This window comes from Schistocerca serialis, chromosome 3 (assembly GCF_023864345.2).
Source record: "Schistocerca serialis cubense isolate TAMUIC-IGC-003099 chromosome 3, iqSchSeri2.2, whole genome shotgun sequence".
Classification (NCBI taxonomy): domain Eukaryota; kingdom Metazoa; phylum Arthropoda; class Insecta; order Orthoptera; family Acrididae; genus Schistocerca; species Schistocerca serialis.
In genome coordinates, this window is record NC_064640.1 from 451219062 (window position 1) to 451237649 (window position 18588).

An 18588-nucleotide genomic window follows, 5' to 3' on the forward strand; every position below is an offset into this window, starting at 1 on the left:
GGGTTAGTTGGACTTTTATGGTACTCCAAAATAACAACATGTATGAAAGAAATATGATTAGATGCGTCACTTAATAATCTTTAAAGATTCTTTACAAAATTTACACAGAACCAAGATAATTTTAGCATATGTGTATGAGCACAATTTTGTATAACTTTACTGCTCATAGTGTGAATTTAGGGACTGTGAACTGTTAGTTTGCTGGGTACAGCTACCTAAGTGTAAATAAACTTTTTACCAGTTAACCTATTATTAACAATAGAATTTAAATAAATTACAGTTACAAAAAATAATTACCATATGTAATTATGTAATAAAAATATGCACACAGATTTTTCTAGTTAGATTTAAGAAATATACATCTTTTTAGCTTCAGATCTGTAACACATGTGTTTTTAACAGTCTGAAATATCAAAGTTCAGTTAGAAATATAATTATTTTTCAAATTACATTGATAACATTTGTGGCATAACTTCATAGTCTATGGATTCAGTTAGTTTCTTACTTCTATTAGGAATTATGAAAATATCACAATGTTTATATGGCAAACAAACAATAATTCTACAAAATTGGGCAATAATGAAATTAATTATACTTGCATATAACATAATGAATCAATAACTACAGTGAGTGGAAAACAAAAGTTGCAATAACAAGTTTTGACATACATATTACATGTTTGATCAGCTTTTTTACTACAGCTGTATCATATTTTTCAGTAGTTCATCCTGATCTGTTATATTATACTTTGGTGCCATAGACCAGCTTTTCTTTAGGTTTTTTTGAGAGCTCTTTTGATAAGATTCTGCTTTTAGAGTAATGGAAGACTTCACACATTGTCCTCTTGACAGCCAAATGTGTTCCATTGAGCATCTCTTTATCTATAGTGCTATGCTATAGAACAACAAGAAACAGTTTGGAACTTTAATAGAGAAACTGTGACTTATGCAGTTATGCTTTCTATGCTCAGTTATAGATGACAAAAGGAAGAGTAGGAATATGTTCTTCAGATTAACAAATACATTCAGTTGTATGCATATGACTAATATGATAAATTAGATCAGTGCAAGAGGATAGTGGCACAATATATTCAGTAGGTTTCTTGCACTTTTCAATTTCTGAGAGGAGTTCTAGAGAGAAAAATGGGACTTTCTTATGTTTACTGAATGAACATGACAGTTACATTTGAACATATATTACTGAATGTTTCACTTCCTTTTGAGCTGGTTCTTACTGTTGATGGTATATGTATGTGCGTATATGTAGAACTCCTGTCCACCAAACTCCGTATAATTCGCTAGACTAACATCTATTGCAAATACATTGTGTCCACATTGGATCTATTTCCTTCCCTTCCATATAGTTTTGTAAGGACCACCATTGACTATGTATTGTTGGTGTCCCCTGTATACATGTCTGAATCTTGAAGAAACATTACTCACAATCCAAACAGAATAATTGATACAAGCTGGCCCAAGCATGTGGCTAGTGCTTTCATTCAACTTGTTATCTGGGAAATAATTGCCTAATTACTGTCATTTATGACCAACCTACTCATATCACATGTATCCATTGTTTCAATAGTGTCAGTCCTCAAGTGATGTTTAGTTGTGTGACATACTTCAATTACCTTGAAAATACATAGATCTCCCACTTTCATACACAAATAAAGTATCAGTAAATCAATAAGTGTTTACATCAGTAAGTCAGTAAGTATGTGAGCATATAGAAATTTTTGAGCTTAGGCTTCTGAACTCACTGCATCCAAATTTAACAAAGGATTAAAATTAACTAATCACTACTATGACACCAAGCACTAAATTAAATCAAGTAACAAAAATGGGCAAAGGTGTTGGCTGAATGCATCTCACAAAGTGACATTATTCACTTAACCTGAGAAAGAGTCAGTAGCACAACCTAAACTGTAAAAGATGTCTTTCACCTCCCGCATATTTGCACAAATGTTGAGCTCAGATTCAAAGGGCATAAAGAATAAATGGAAAGGCCTTATTAAATGAAAAAATAGCTTTACTGTGAAATAAAAGAACAAAAGCTAAAGAAAGACAGTGTGTTTGACAGTGCACATCTTTCCAAATCTCTGAAATCAGCAGTTGCTGCAGCATAACATGCAATACCATGTTGTTCCACCCCCTATAGTGTGATATGCTTGAATCCTCCTCGGTTACTGTCCACAAGGTGCTCAAAATTTTTCTACCCAAGATTTCCCCCTTCTTTGTGATAGCCCTCCTGAGGTCATTCAGTGTGTGAGGAGGGTCAATGCAACAAGTTAATAAAAGTTTTAATTGGCCCCAAACATGCTCAGTTTTGCTCATAGCAGCAGGTACCACAAGCCATTGCATTTGGTTAATTCCTGCTCTCTGAAAGAAGGTTTTTACAATGAGGGCATAGAGTGCTAATGTATTGATGCCTTTCAAGACAAACCTAGCATCAAAATGTTGAGTATAAGGCTGAACAATACGTTTGAGGCCCTGTCCACAATTGCCAGAGTAGCCATGACAGTGACGATTCATCCAACATCCATACACAATATAGGCACAAACCAAGACTAACCAGCCTGCCTCTACAGGCAGATTTTACATTTGTTAGTGAAGAGAACAAGACACCGTTAGTCCAGGTTCCATCATTCTAGTTGTTCCCTTGCCCACCATCTTCATACAGCATGGTGCTGGGTGTTTGTACTGTTCTTCATAATGGATGCCTAGGGGCCAAACTGACTGTGTGAAGGTAGTTACGTACAGTGTCTTTCAACAGCCCTCTCACCTTTTATTTATTTATCTATTTATTTATTTATTTACTTACTTACTTACTTACTTACTTACTTACTTATTTGGGGGGGGGGGGGGGAGGAGGGAGTATATGAGCCATAATTTGTAGATGGCTTTCATCAGCTGATGGTGTTGTCTACTGGCTACCACTAACAGGCAGATCATCAATCTTTTCTATGTCTACATACATACTCGGCAATAGTGCATGGCAGAAGGTACCTTGTACCACTACTGGTCATTTCCTTTCCTCTTTCACTTGCATATAGAGCAAGGGAAGAACAACTGCCTATATTCCTCTGTACAACCCTAATTTCTTTTATCTTAGCTTTGTGGTCATTATGCAAACCATACAATTCTGGCAGTGGAATCATTCTGCAGTCAGCCTCAAATGACAGTTCTCTAAATTTTCTCAATGGCGTTTCTCAACAAGAATGTTCCCTACCATCCAGGGATTCCCATCTGAGTTTCGAAAGCATTTCCATAATACTTGTATCAGTCAAACCTTCCAGTAACAGATCTAGCTGCCTGCCTCCAAATTGCTTTCATTCTCACTTTAACCTGGGCTGGTGAGGATCCCAAACACTCCAGCAGTACTCAAGAATGGGTTGCACTAGTGTTGTATACACAGTCTCCTTTACAGATGATTCACATTCTCCTGAAATTCTCCCAATATACTGAAGTTGACCATTCATTTACCTTCCCTACCACTATCCTTCAATGCTTGTTCCATTTCATATTGCTTTGCCATGTTCTGCCTAGATATTTAATTGATGTGACTGTGTTAAGAAGCACATTACTAATACTGTACATGTACATTAAGGGATTGTTTTTCCTACCCATTTGCATGAACTTTAATTTTTTTACATTTAGAGATAGCTGCTACGCACCATACCAACTAGAAATTTTGTGTAAGTCATCTTGTATCCTCTTACAGTCACTCAATGATGACACCTTCCTGTACACCACAGTACCATCAACAAACATCCACAGATTGCTGCTCACCCTGTCTGTCAGATCATTTATGCATATAGAGAATAATAGTGATTCTATCACACATTTTTGGGGCACTCCAGTTCAGAGGCTTGTATCTGATGACACTTGCCATCAAGGAAAATGTACTGGGTTTTACTTAAGAAGTCTTTGATCCACTGATGTATCTGGCAACTTATTCCGTATGCTTGTACATTTGTTACCAGGCTGCAGTGGGGTACTGTGTCCAGTGCTTTTTGGAAATCTGGGAATATGGAATCTACTTGTTGCTCTTTATCCACGGTTTATAGAATACCATGTGAGGAAAGGGGGTTGGGTTGTTTGGGGAAGGAGACCAGACAGCGAGGTCATCGGCCTCATCGGATTAGGGAAGGATGGGGAAGGAAGTCGGCCATGCCCTTTCAAAGGAACCATCCTGGCATTTGCCTGGAGCGATTTAAGGAAATCACGGAAAACATAAATCAGGATGGCCGGACGTGGGATTGAACTGTCGTCCTCCCAAATGTGAGGAAAGGGCAAGCTAAGTTTTGCATGGGCGATACATTCTAAATCCATGTTGATCTGTGAACGAAAACTTTTTCATCTCAAGAAAATTTATTATATTTGAACTGAGAATACTGTATGTTAAAGAATCTGCAGCAAACTGATGTTAAGGATATTGGTCCGGAATATTGCAGGCCTATTCTTTTACCCTGCTTGGATACAGGAGTTACCTATACTTTATTTCAGTCACTTGGAACTTTGCACTAGGTGAGAGATTCACAATAAATGCAAGCTCAGTGAGGGAGCAGTGTCATAGAATACTCTTTGTAAAATCAAATTGGGAGTCCACTCACATCTGGTGATTTGTTTTCAATTTTTTCCGTTGCTTCTCTACACCAGGGACACCTATTAAGATGTCCTCAACACAGGAGTCTGTGTGATTTTCAAGTGATGGTATTCATGTATGATCCTCCTGCATGAATGATTTCCTAAATGCAAAATTTAAAACTTCACCTTTCCTTTTGCTGTCATCTTTTGCCACACCAGATTAGACAAGAAGTGACTGGATAGAAGCCTTTGACCGCTCAGCAATTTTACGTAGGACCAGAATTTTCTTGGGTTCTCGGCTAGATTTTTACTAAGGTATGATAATGGTGGTAGTTGTTGTATGCCATGCATTGATCTTTTAATAGATGCATGTATATCTACAAACTTTTGCCTATCATCATTTGTGCATTCTCTTTTCAACTGAAGAGCACAATAGCCTTTGTTTCCTCAGTGTTATCAGAATTTTGTTATTAAATCACTGTGGGTCTTTGTAGTCTCTAATATACGTACTCAACACATACTTCTTCAGAGTGCTATTTACAATATGTTTAAACTTTGCTCCGAACTCCTCTGAATCCATCATACTGGAAGTAAATGGTGTCCATTTGTTGTCTAAGTGGGAAGCAAACACCAGCTTATTTGCTCTTTCTAGCAAAAATACTCCCCTATCATCACTATGATGAAATCATGATCATAGTGATGGTGGTTACTAGATTTAATAAATTGTGTCACACAATAACACTTCAATGTTTGAATGATGTCTCTATGATGTAAAATGCTTTGGTGGGCAACTTGTCATCTTGACAAGCCTTCTTGCCCCAAGAAGGCACACATGATCGGATCTTAAAATGACACTTCGAGGAGTGTTGACAGATGGAGCTGTGTACACAGGCAAATTGTCCCATTCATCACAGGAAAAACAGCTCACTCTACTGAGCTTCACTCAGGCTGTTGACTGACTTTTAACTCCATTTGACAGGTTTCTGATAAAAAAAACAAGCTATGCAAGTCATGAAGATAGCACAAGACATTATTTGAGCATTTTATTTTTGTATGGTGAATCATTTGCGAATGGGGACCTTGGGGTTCATGAATTCTGATCTCTTGAACCTACATATTTACCAGGTGTACAAAGTGGGCAGGCAGACCCTATGGAAAATAGATATTTTGAAGCAAATTTTTATTCATCATTTGAAGTAATTAAGTTTTTCTTGAGAGCTGTGACTGGACATAGGCTAGCCTGGCTCTGGTTGCCAGCACCAACTTGCAAGACTAAAACTCCTGAAAGAAATGATAATGTGGAAACATCACATAGCCTGGGGCATGTTTCCAGAAGAAGAATTTCATCACAGCTGTTGTGGTATCCACAACTGTAGTTTTCCTTGGACATAGTCACTTTCATATATTCACATTAATGAAACCATACAATGCATATGATGATTTACTACCACTAAAATTTTGCAACTGTAAGCTGTATGCAGACAAACATTAGTACCATAAATAATAGAGTTCATAAATATTTAAGTGAATGTAAATGTATTTTACGAGGTGCATTCAAGTTCTAAGGCCTCCGATTTTTTTTTTTTTTTTCCGGACTGGAAAGAGATAGATACATGCGCATTGTTTTAAAATGAGGCCACGTTCATTGTCAATACGCCCCAGAGATGGCAGCACTGTACGGCAGATGGAATTTTACTGCCACCGGCAAGAATGAGAACTGTTTTAAATACTTAAAATGGCAACGTTTTCCTTACTTGAACAGCTTGCAATCATTCGTTTTCTGAATTTGCGTGGTGTGAAACCAATTGAAATTCATCGACAGTTGAAGGAGACATGTGGTGATGGAGTTATGGATGTGTCGAAAGTGCGTTCGTGGGTGCAACAGTTTAATGAAGGCAGAACATCATGTGACAACAAACAGAAACAACCTCGGGCTTGCACAAGCCGGTCTGACGACATGATCGAGAAAGTGGAGAGAATTGTTTTGGGGGATCGCCGAATGACTGTTGAACAGATCACCTCCAGAGTTGGCATTTCTGTGGGTTCTGTGCACACAATCCTGCATGGCGACCTGAAAATGCGGAAAGTGTCACCCAGGTGGGTGCCACGAATGCTGACAGATGACCATATGGCTGCCTGTGTGGCATGTTGCCAAGCAATGTTGACACGCAACGACATCATGAATGGGACTTTCTTTTCGTTGGTTGTGACAATGGATGAGACATGGATGCCATTTTTCAATCCAGAAACAAAGCGCCAGTCAGCTCAATGGAAGCACACAGATTCACCGCCGCTAAAAAAATTTCGGGTAACCACCAGTGCTGAAAAAATGATGGTGTCCATGTTCTGGACAGCGAGGGCGTAATCCTTACCCATTGCGTTCCAAAGGGCACTACGGTAACAGGTGCATCCTACGAAAATGTTTTGAAGAACAAATTCCTTCCTGCACTGCAACAAAAACGTCCAGGAAGGGCTGCACGTGTGCTGTTTCACCAAGACAATGCACCCGCACATCGAGCTAACGTTACGCAACAGTTTCTTCATGATAACAAATTTGAAGTGATTCCTCATGCTCCCTACTCACCTGACCTGGCTCCTAGTGACTTTTGGCTTTTTCCAACAATGAAAGACACTCTCCATGGCCGCACATTCACCACCCGTGCTGCTATTGCCTCAGCGATTTTCCAGCGGTCAAAACAGACTCCTAAAGAAGCCTTCACCACTGCCATGGAATCATGGCATCAGCGTTGTGAAAAATGTGTACGTCTGCAGGGCGATTACTTCGAGAAGTAACACCAGTTTCATCGATTTCGGGTGAGTAGTTAATTAGAAAAAAAATCGGAGGCCTTAGAACTTGAATGCACCTCGTACATCTACATCTATACTTGACATACCACAATGAGGTGCATTGTACCAATTATTAGGGTTTCTTCCTGTTCCATTCATGTGTGGAGCATGGGAAGAATGACTGTTTGAATGCATCTGTGCATGCAATGTTTATTCTAATCTTATCCTCATGATCTCTGCCTGAGTTATATATATATAGTAGTATACCCCTAGAGAAATCATTTAAAGCCAGTTCTTGACACTTTGTTAATAGACTTTCTCTGGATAGTTTATGTCTGTCTTCAAGAGTCTGCCATTTCAGTTCATTCAGTATCTCTGTGACACTCTCTCATGGATCAGACAAATCTGTGACCATCCGTGCTGTCCTTCTCTGTATATGTTCAATATCCCCCGTTAGTCCTATCAGGTATGCATCCCACACACTTCAGCAGTACTCTAGGATGGGTCGCACAAGTGATTTTTAAGCAATTTCTTTAGTAGACGGATTGCACTTCCTCAGTATTCTATCAATAAACTTAAGTCTACCACCTTCTTTACATATGACTGAAACTATATGATCATTCAATTTAACATCCCTACGAAGTGATACACCAGGTAATTGATTAGTTGTCCAATTCCCACTGTGACACATTGGAATTACGATCATAAGATACCATGTTTTTTTTCATTTTGTGAAGAGCACAGTTTTTCATATCTGAACATTTAGAGCAAGTTGCCAATCTCTGCAACATGTTGAAATCTTAACAAGATCTGACTGAGTATTTATGCAACTTCCCTCAGATGGTACTTCATTATCAATAACTGCATCATCTGCAAAAAGCCTGATTTTATTATTAATACTGTCTGAAGGTCATTAACGTACAACATGAACAACAATGGTCCCAACACACTTCCATGGGGTCCACCCAAAGTTACTTCTACATCTGATGATGACTTTCCATCCAAGATAACATGCTGTGTCCTCCCTAATAAAAAGTTCTCAATCCAGTCACAAATTTCACTTGATACCCCATATGATTGTACTTTTGACAATAAGCATAGGTGTGGTACTGAGTCCATGCTTTTTGGAAATCAAGAAACACTGCATCTACCTGGTTGCCTTGATCCAAAGCTTCCATTATGTCATGTGAGAAAAGTGCGAGTTGAGTTTCATATGATCGATTTTTTTAAAAACCATGCTGATTATGACTGAGGAAGTCATTCTGTTAATGATACCTCATTATGTTTGAGCTCAGAATAGGTTCTAAGATTCTACAACAAATCAATGCCAAGGCTATTGGATGGTAGTTTTGTGGATCACTTCTGCTACCCTTCTTGTATACAGGTGTGACCTGTGCCTTTTCCAAGAACTGGGCACAGAGTTTTGTCAGAGGATCTATGATAGACTATAGTGAGAAGAGGGGCTAGCTCAGCTGCAAATTCAATATAGAATTTGACAGGGATTCCATTGGGGCCTGGAGCTTTGTCCGATTATAACAATTTCACCTGTTTTTCAACACCACTGACGCTAATACTGTACTTACTTCATTCATCTTCTCAGTGGTGCAAGGATTAAATTGGGGCATTTCTCTTGGGTTTTCATTTGTAAAGGAACATTCTTAAATGGAATTCAGCATTTCAGATTTTGCTTTGCTACCTGCAATTTTAGTTCATGTCTCATTCGCAAGGGACTGGACATCAACTTTGGTGTCACTAGCAGCCTTTACATGTGACCAGAAATTCTTTGGGTTTTGTGACATGTCATTTGACAATATTCTCCTACAGTAGTCATTGAAGGCGTCACATATTGCTCTCTTGACAGCCAAACATGTTTCATTCAGCATCTCTCTATCTATAGCCCTTCACTTTGTTTTGCACCTATTATACAGTAATCTCTCTTTAGAAGTTTCTTTATAGTGACTGTATACCATGGAGGTTCCCTCCCATTATGAACTGTTCTACTGGGTACATATCTATCCAGTGCACGGTAAACTATTCTTTTAAACCTGACTCAGAGTTCGTCTACATGCTCCTGACCTATCCTGAAAGTTTCAAGTTCCTCATTGAGATAAGACATTACTGGTTTTTTGTCTAGTTTACTCAACATATACATCTTTCTGCTTGTTTTAGATGTCTTTTGTACTTTGGTAATCATTGTTGCCACCAATGCATCATGGTATTTAGTAAAGTTTCACAGGATGCATTGTCATGCTCACTACTAACAAAATTGTAATTTTCTCAACTAATTGTTGGATGATTAAAGCCTGCACCAATGACTACAGTATGGCTGGGAAACTTACGTACAAGTCAACTGCAGTTTCCTCAGAAGCTTTTGGTTACATCAGGAGATGAGTCTAGTGGGTGATAGAAGGATCCATTTATCATTTTATGCCCACCCCTCACTTAATTACTTTAATTATTTACTGTTTTAATTTGTTCTCAATATATTTCCATGAAGTTGCTTTATATCATTTGACAGCTTTATATATAGTTTGCAACAGCAGGTGGACTGTAATCTGTAGTTCTTTTATTATTAAGCATCATATAATGATGAGTGTGTCCATTTTACTATTTTACACATTCTCTTTTATGAACATAACTATTTTAAGAATGTATGTACTGCACAGTTAGTAAATTATAATTAGTTAGATAATCTGTGCAGGATTATTGTATTGGCTGTTGTTATAACTGCTTTCTTATCAAGTCTGAAGATCTTATTCCTCTAGAATGCAGGTGCTCCACTCCAAATCTTGACCCAATATTGCAGATGTGAACAGATTAAGCCAGAGTAGAATTGTTTTAAAACAAGAGGAATTGTTATGGTTGTGGAATGTTTCAATATGTAAATGCTGCAGCTGATATTTTTACAAATGTAGCTGATATCTCTTTTTACCTAAGGTGCTCATGTACAACAGTGTCTAGAAATTGATGCTTATCTGATTTTTCACCTTTTATTGGCATTTTATCCCACTTGAGGTATGTTATAATAGGTCTTATTTTTATTATGATGTGAATTAATCAAAGATTTTCTGCAATCGGACATTAAAGTTCTCACTGTTGTTTTGGATGTCTGACTTTGCAGTCCACCTCTAATTAATAAATGGCATTAGATTAGGAACACTGAGTTTTGGGGTTATGTTAACTTATTAATATACAAAAGATAAAAAAAAAATGGCCTAAGAATTCGTCCTTGCAGGATGCCACAACTAACAATTTTGTATGACAATTCCACTGCCATTCATATTTGTGATATAGTTTGACACAATGTCTTATATTACAGATTATAATTTAGAAATCTATTGCTACTCCTTTCACATCACACATTTCTAATTTGCAAAAATAGTACTGAATGATTTACAGACTCAAGGGCCATAGACAAATATAGAAACTTTCCGGTGATTTTTTTTCATGTATCCCATCTATTGATGTCACTGCCAAAATATAAAGCAGTCACTTGTTAAAGTAAAAGTACATTTTAAATTTACTTCTAAAAGTGGAATTCTATTTCCTGAATGAATTGAGACCATTTTAATTTTCTGTTTTTCTCTTTGGTGTATACCCACTCATCAAATTGAGCTGCTCCAAGTAGATGAATTTGCTGTCTGGTTCAATAATGAGGATGTTAATCTCTCTAACCCTGTTATCAAACCAATTAACATTGATAAGGCTAAAATTATGTATAATTTTAAGCTCTGTCCTTACTCTCCTGTGTTTATTCATTTTTCAGTCAAAGGAAATATAATTGTAATCTATAAATCAAACATTGCTCAGATAAGATTCATTTATGTGTACTCCTTCATCTCAGTTAAGTGACATAAAAACCTGCAGGTCTAAAGATAATGATTTTAATGAACTGTAAGCATTTTGCCAGACTTCCATATAGCAGTTATGATGATTCCTTTCTCTCAAAGTCATTGTATTATTGTACTTGTATCATAATCAATTGATATGCATAGATGTTATTCTTTGTTTCTAAACTGTCTACAAGACATATTTTCATGAAATTGTGTGAAAAACCATCTCAACATTTATAAGTCACTGGAAAAAATGGTAATTCATACCCATTGTTTTTTTTCTATGACTTACTTTTAAATTTTAAGTTGTGTACTATGCTGTGACTGCTTTCAAACCAAATGATCCCTGAACTAGTTATCATCTAATATTGTTACAAATTATTAGTCTATTGTCAGTAGAAAAAATTTTGATGTCACAAATATTTCTCAAGAGTCAATATTAATATAAACAAGCTCTGTCTGCTTGCTCTTTATTTAAACTACTGCAGCCTCATCTCAAGTACTGTATTACTGTTTTATATGGACATTCTATGAATAGTTCTCTGCATTTCACTTTCACTACAGCTCACCATGTTATTACTGTCTTTCTCCTTCATTCTGCATTTAATAAATGGCTTTATTTATTTCTACTTGCAAAATTGTGGTAAATTTTTCATTCTCACATTGTACTAGTTGTGGTGTTTGCTTTGCTGGATTAGCTGTATAAAACTGAAAGATATCTTTGAAGACACTTAGTGTTGTCTCCTTTTAGATTGTAATTGTGACCCTTCACATCCAGAGCAAACACACACACACACACACACACACACACACACATATATATATATATATATATATATATATATATATATATATATATATATATATATATATATATATATATATGATTATTCTCAGATTCATTCAACTCAATAAATACTATAGCACTTCTACTCTGTTTTATTTTAATCATTACTATTAATTATACTGCCATTTAACATGATGATAGAGAAATTGTAGTGGAATATAAATCCAGAAACAAATATGAACCATGACAAACTTCGGAGTCAGTGGTTGTGTCCTCTCACCTCATTGTCATTTCCCACATTCAAGTCTATGATTACTTCATTTTCTAGATTCTTCTACATCTTGCTTATTTTATTTGGTATGCTTTCTCTTCTATGTTTATATCCCTCAACTGGGCACAGTTGGAAATAAATTAAAGTAAAAAACAGAAAAACTAAGAAAGTTGCAGTTATTTGACACTTACAGAAAATGAAATCAGTGGATTGAACTAAAGTTGTAGTTATAAAAACAAATTAAATAAGCTTTCCTAGAGTTAGAAGAATAAGACAAACCAAGAAATGTGCTGTAGAGAAATACAGATGCCAACGGCATAATAGAGCTGAACTTTGTCAAATGCTCTCCATCTAGTGAAACTATGTATGAAACACAGTGAATGATAATGCTAAAATGTGTGAAATAGTTTGAAATGAACACAGCACACACATTTCAGATGCATTTATATAATAAAAGGAATAAGCTTATTACAACAGATTTTGAAGATGAGTAATTTCATTCTGATAAAATCATTAAACAGCACATGATAAACAGAACACTAATAGATGGGAACAAACTGTTATAACAGCATTACAGATTTAGTTATCTTACTGCATAAACACGGTGTTATCATAAAATATTTTTATCATGAAATATTGTTGAAGGCACAATAAGAAAATATGAGACTTATTTACAGAAAAGTTATGAATTTAAACTGACAGCTAAAAATTAATGTTAAAATTGTAATGAGCTCTATTATTTTGCTTAGTATTTCATTCTTTTAAACATCAGGGACTCTATTGCATCTGAGATTGTTTTTCAGAGATGCTGGAGGTCATGATGCCTATCGATTGGCTTTGCAGACTCGAGAGCAGCACATCCGTCGAGATAAGGCAACTAGTAACATTTGTACAGCTCAGGCTCTGCTGGCCAATATGGCTGCAATGTATGCCGTGTACCATGGACCAGAAGGGCTTCGCAAGATCGGTCAACGTGTCCATATGTCTGCTCTTATTCTAGCAGCAGGTACACTATCAGATGCTCATGACTGTAGTTATAGCTTATAAGAATGCATTTTACAGATAAGAAGGAATAGCAACTTTGGATACCTGTGGTATTAAAGTAGTGCAATAGAAAATGTAAAACACAGAGCTCTGTTAAAGAACTACAGCTTAAACTGAAATATTTAATTGGCCTAAAATATTACTTTTATAAAAACAGTCAGTGAATGAGTAGAAATTCTAGTAGTGAAGAAAATGTGTATGCTACAAAATGTAATAGGCACCAAGAGTTTGGTAATTCATTTCCAGTTTTAGACAGTAGGTTAAATAATGTTGAAGTTGTAGGCTTAATATGTACTTTCCTCAAAGTGATAAATTCTTTCCAGTTTTTTGTTTCATTCTGTTTTGTACAAATTGTCATGCGTATTCATATGGATATCATATTACCAAGGAAGTTACACAATAAGAAAGACATTATACATCCTCTATGTAGAAACATCTCCTACTCTGGTGACATGAACCAGAGTAAATGTACTGCTTTCAATTGTTCATTTTATGCTGCCATATCATCTTCATGAGCAATACTGTGGCATAATTCTGTTTGTAAATGACATTCTTTTCTACAGTCTCACAGAGTGTGAAAATTTTCAGAACTGAATTTGAATTTTAAGATGTATTTTACAAGAAAATGATATCCATTTTGATATCCATTGTATAGGAGAAACCAAATCAAGAAAAACTAGAAACAGTTTTTCATCTTAACAAAAGTACATATCAAGTATACAAGTGCAATACAATTTTACCCACTGTTTAAAACAAGAAATGGATGAACAGAAAATGGATTACCAGATGTTGTTGTTGTTGTAGATGAGCAACTAAAAATTTGTTGGCAGGACAGAATTTATGCTATTTAATTTGCACATGGTAGAAATTTTGGAATTAACCTTGTAGATGGCTAAGTATGTGTCCAAAGCATTATTATGGTGAATAGACACCACACACATAAATAACTTGTTTCAAATGAACTCTGCAGGTGAGTCCATATCAGATTCATGGCGGTTCAAACAATCATGAGCAGTCCAAAACAAATCCCAGTTAATAATGTGGCCACAACTATAGGCAAGAGGAGTAATCTATGCACTGTCATGCAGAACAGAGCTATGGAAATAATGTAGTGATGGGGCAGCCATGGACCTCAGCAGCCCATGTGATCCGTTGCAGTTAGCTATCAATGATGGGTTTGTCAATGGCAGCAGCACTAGTTTCCAAGTCAGATGCTAAATATACTGGGTGGTGCACCATCACTGGGTCCAGAGGATGGAGCATAACTACGTCCTCCCAAATATGTCACATGGAGTTAGAAACAGTATAATGGATGCTTGTCATTGGGAGCACCAGTGTTCGGTGGGTCATGGAGCTCACCAGAGAAATAGCTGGCAGGTCGGAAAGAAGGCCAGTATTCACTCTGTCTGCTTTCTGGGAATCACATCTGAAATGTGAAGGAGGCTTTGCCAGCAACGACTGAGCACACTCAGTGCATCCAGCTGCAAATCATCGCTCATGTCAGCAGGGATGATGCCTGCAACCTGGTTTCAGAGACTATCTTTGGTTTCTACTGGCATGTGGCTGTTTTGGTTTGGAGTCAAGTGAAAGGCTTAAAACAGAGATTCAGACAATTATATGAAATTGTTTGATGCAGATTTCTCAACCCCCTCTAATGGGTGGAGAATTGTAGGATCCTCTTTAATAGGTCAGGCATGCACTACGTGCGAGAAGTTAGGTTATCGGAGAACATGTGGTGTGCACATATAAGCTTTTTAGGATAGTGAAAGTCCTCCACAAGCCTGATAACATGCATTCTGATTTCAGATTGGGAAGAATAGCATCACCATTAATTAAAGAAAGTAGCTTTCATTGTGGCAAATTGAAAAAAAAAATTACTATTGCATTATTCCATTGAAGGAACATCTATAGCATGATGATGGAACTAGTCTCTTGAGTACTGATCAAGAGTTTGGGACCCCAACAGGCTGGATTAAAGGAAATCATTGGGGCAATTTGGAAGTGTGCTACTAGATTAGTTACTGACAGGTTCAGTCAACACACAAATGTTATGGAGAGCCATCCTGAACTCAAATGGGAATCTCTGGAGGGAAGAGAATGTTGTTTTCACAAAATACTGTTAGGAAAGTTTCGAGGACAGGCATTTGCAGCTGACAGCACAATGACCTGCTGTTGCCAATTTACATTTTGTGGAAGGATTGTCAAAACAAGATAAGAGAAATTAGGGCTCATATGGAGGCTTATAGATAGTTATTTTTCCCTTGGTCCATTTGCAAGTGGAATAGGAAATGAAATGATTAATATTGGTACATGGTAACATCTGCCATGCAACATAAAGTTGTTTGCAGAGTATGCGTGTAGATGTAGACATAAATGCTAACACTACTCACATAGTGTTAGGGACAGAAACCTGGCTAAACCAGATGTTAATAGCATTCAAATCCTAAATTCCAATTAGAATGTAGATCAAAAAGATAGAGTGGGCTCTGGTATCCCTGCCTGATGAGTTTTAAAACCCATCAGAACACATGGACCTAGAAGACAGCCACTAGGTGGTGTTCCTAATATTTGTGAGCACTCCTGTTGCCACCTCAGTGCTAAATGTGGGCCATGCCCCGCACACTAGACTGTTGGTCTCACAGCTGCTCTATAAAGCTAGCAGCACAGGAATCTGAACCCCATTAGTATGGCTACATCTAGGTTATCGATTTGGTTCACTCTTGGGACTTTTCATTCTCTTGTTTCATCTTCATAGTTTGTCAAACACTGTTGTTGTTTTTCCATGGTTTTTGGTGACTCACTGTCGACATCCTCAGCTTGTCGGCCAGTGTCTTCTGGTTGTGTCTGGCTCTGGTTACAGTAATATGGCAAAAAGGTTACCAGTGTCTTATCAGTGCAAAATTTGTGCAACTCGTGCAATAGCAATAGCAACAGCAACAGCTGCTCCTGCAGCAGCAATTGCAACAGCAGTTCCAACAGCAGTTGCAGCCGCAAACCAACTTGTTGCATCAGGGAATTAAGCTATTGTCAGAACACTTGCAGGGTCAGGGTTCACAATTCATTCATCTTGTGATAGTGCCCCAGGTGGAGTTCCACACACCCTCATTTCCCTTCACTGGTGTCATTTTTCTTACTAAAGAATGTGGCTCCCCTCTCAAATCCAGTTGCACATCATATTCGAGGAGATGTGTTCATTGCTCTCAAACTATTATTCACAATGATTCCATGTGGTGACTTCATGCCTTGAGTTCCATCAATACCACAAGCAACCAGGGCAGACATATCACTCGGTGGTGATGGATTTGCGAGGACAGAGTCAATGTTGTGATTTCACTTGCGCAAGCCCCTCTTGCAAAACCTTATATGTGGATTGCTTGATTCAAGATGTGCTGGTTCAATTGGCCCGTCAAGCTGGACAGTGTTTCCTTGGACAATATTTTGAAAATTGTGCATTTTTTTGAGATTATGCAGGCAGCAAAAGAATGCCTTATGGCTTACCCCATTGTAGCAGTGGTTCAACCGCCACCAAGGGGTCAGAATTCTCATAAGCCCTTTTCTTGACACTGGCATTGTGATTTATCACTTTCAGATATTTCAGTGGCTTTCAGGCAGTCAGTCACACCATATTGATGTAAGCAGCAAGATCTCCCATCTTGTCCTGACTGTTTCATGACTCACTAAAGAGTGGACTGTGCAGATATCTGTGCACACTGTGGAAAGGATGGGCATCTTCAAACTGTCTGCTGTCAAGCATCAGAACAGTCAAACACCACTCCACATTTATGTCAAGGGATCATGCAAGAACTCCAGGCCATTGTTCCCCTGGGCAATCCTCCCACCACCACAGGACATTCATTTCAAAGTAAACACAGGAGTGATGGTTTCCCTGGTGAACCTCCCAACATATGCTTGTCTAAGTTATGCAGCATTGGTCCTGCCCTCCAGCAAGTTGGTTGCATATGGTGACTACTAAATTCCCTTCAGAGGTTGGTTCACAACTACAGGAAAATACAAGAAGGTCACACAGCTCATTATGCTGTTTGTTGTCAATTGTCACTCGACTGACAATATTTTCAGCCTGGATGTCTTCTTGCTGGATGGGTTTGCTATCAAGGATGAAGTTCAGGTTGTTTCAGACATGGTTCCCTTTCAGGAACTTCAGGACCTTTGCGCCTCTTTTGTGTCTCTGTTTGAACCTGGTCTGGGTTGCATTACAAATTTTAGGGTGCATATTTCTCTAAATGCAGATGCAGTACACCATTTCTGTTGGGCAAGTCTGCTTCCGGTCTCCCTGTGAATGGCCATTAAGCTCAAACCAGATCATCTTCATGAAGCTGGGGTATTGAATCTGTCAGAACTAGAGCATTGGAAAGTGGCTCACACTGCTGAATGCCTTTGGAAGACACAGGAAATTCCTGTGATTCTTTCTTATTAATTAAAAGAGCAGCTGATGTTCTGCCCTAAAATAATTATGAGTTTCTAGAGTTGTTTTCTTTTTCTGACTTTTTACTGTGAAACTGAACTTTTGTAAGAAATTTTATTTGTGTTTAGCAACAAATTTTTGAATAAATTCAAAAATATATGAAGAACAGCAGTAGGCAATAATTTCTCCATGTCCTCTTTTGACCTGTTTTATGTAAAGTGACGTCAGCTCTGCATATTTCATAACATCTGGAAAGCATCCTTCATGTAATGACTGTTTTATTATTGCAGACTATGGGTGTGTTATTTTCTTTGAAACTGCTTTTATTACTTCAGTCAATATTCATTCTATCCCATTTTATTTCCCATTTCTATCCTAAGGACTCAATTATGGAATTTCATTTTGTCTAAATAACCAGCTACATCAGTTACTGATTTATAGACATATATAAGAAAAAACGTCATTGAACTGTTCAGTCTCAGTGACTAACAGACAACTCTGTTTGCAAGGCATGATTGTCCTAGACTAGTGTAGAAATAATCACAAGGGCAGTGCAAAGACAAAGTCTGATTAACAACAGGGCATCAGTAGTTATGGTTGTAGGCAGAGATTGTGGAGCACCTCCACATTTGCACTAACATGTTGACCATCTCAAAAATTTCTGCTGCAACCTCTAACCTCTGCAAAAGGGTTAGTGCAAGGTTCACCCCCCCCTCCCCCCCGCAAGGTCCAATCAGTCATGAAATGAAATGTTTTATTTGCAATATTTGGTTACACCTTCCACCTACTTCTCTACATAGTCACTGATCTGATTTAAGACATTTTTCATTGCGTGGCACCAACTTTCCAGTACCCTC

The 18588-nt window shown here is 37.5% G+C and overlaps 1 protein-coding gene across 1 annotated transcript in view; it reads left to right on the top strand.

Annotated features, from left to right (window-relative positions):
* Window positions 1-18588, top strand: part of LOC126470350 (glycine dehydrogenase (decarboxylating), mitochondrial) — a 288221-nt gene that overhangs the window by 159614 nt on the left and 110019 nt on the right. The window contains exon 8 of the mRNA XM_050098138.1: window positions 13068-13270. Within this exon, the coding sequence (XP_049954095.1) occupies window positions 13068-13270 (203 nt within the window). The remainder of the gene's footprint in view (window positions 1-13067; window positions 13271-18588) is intronic.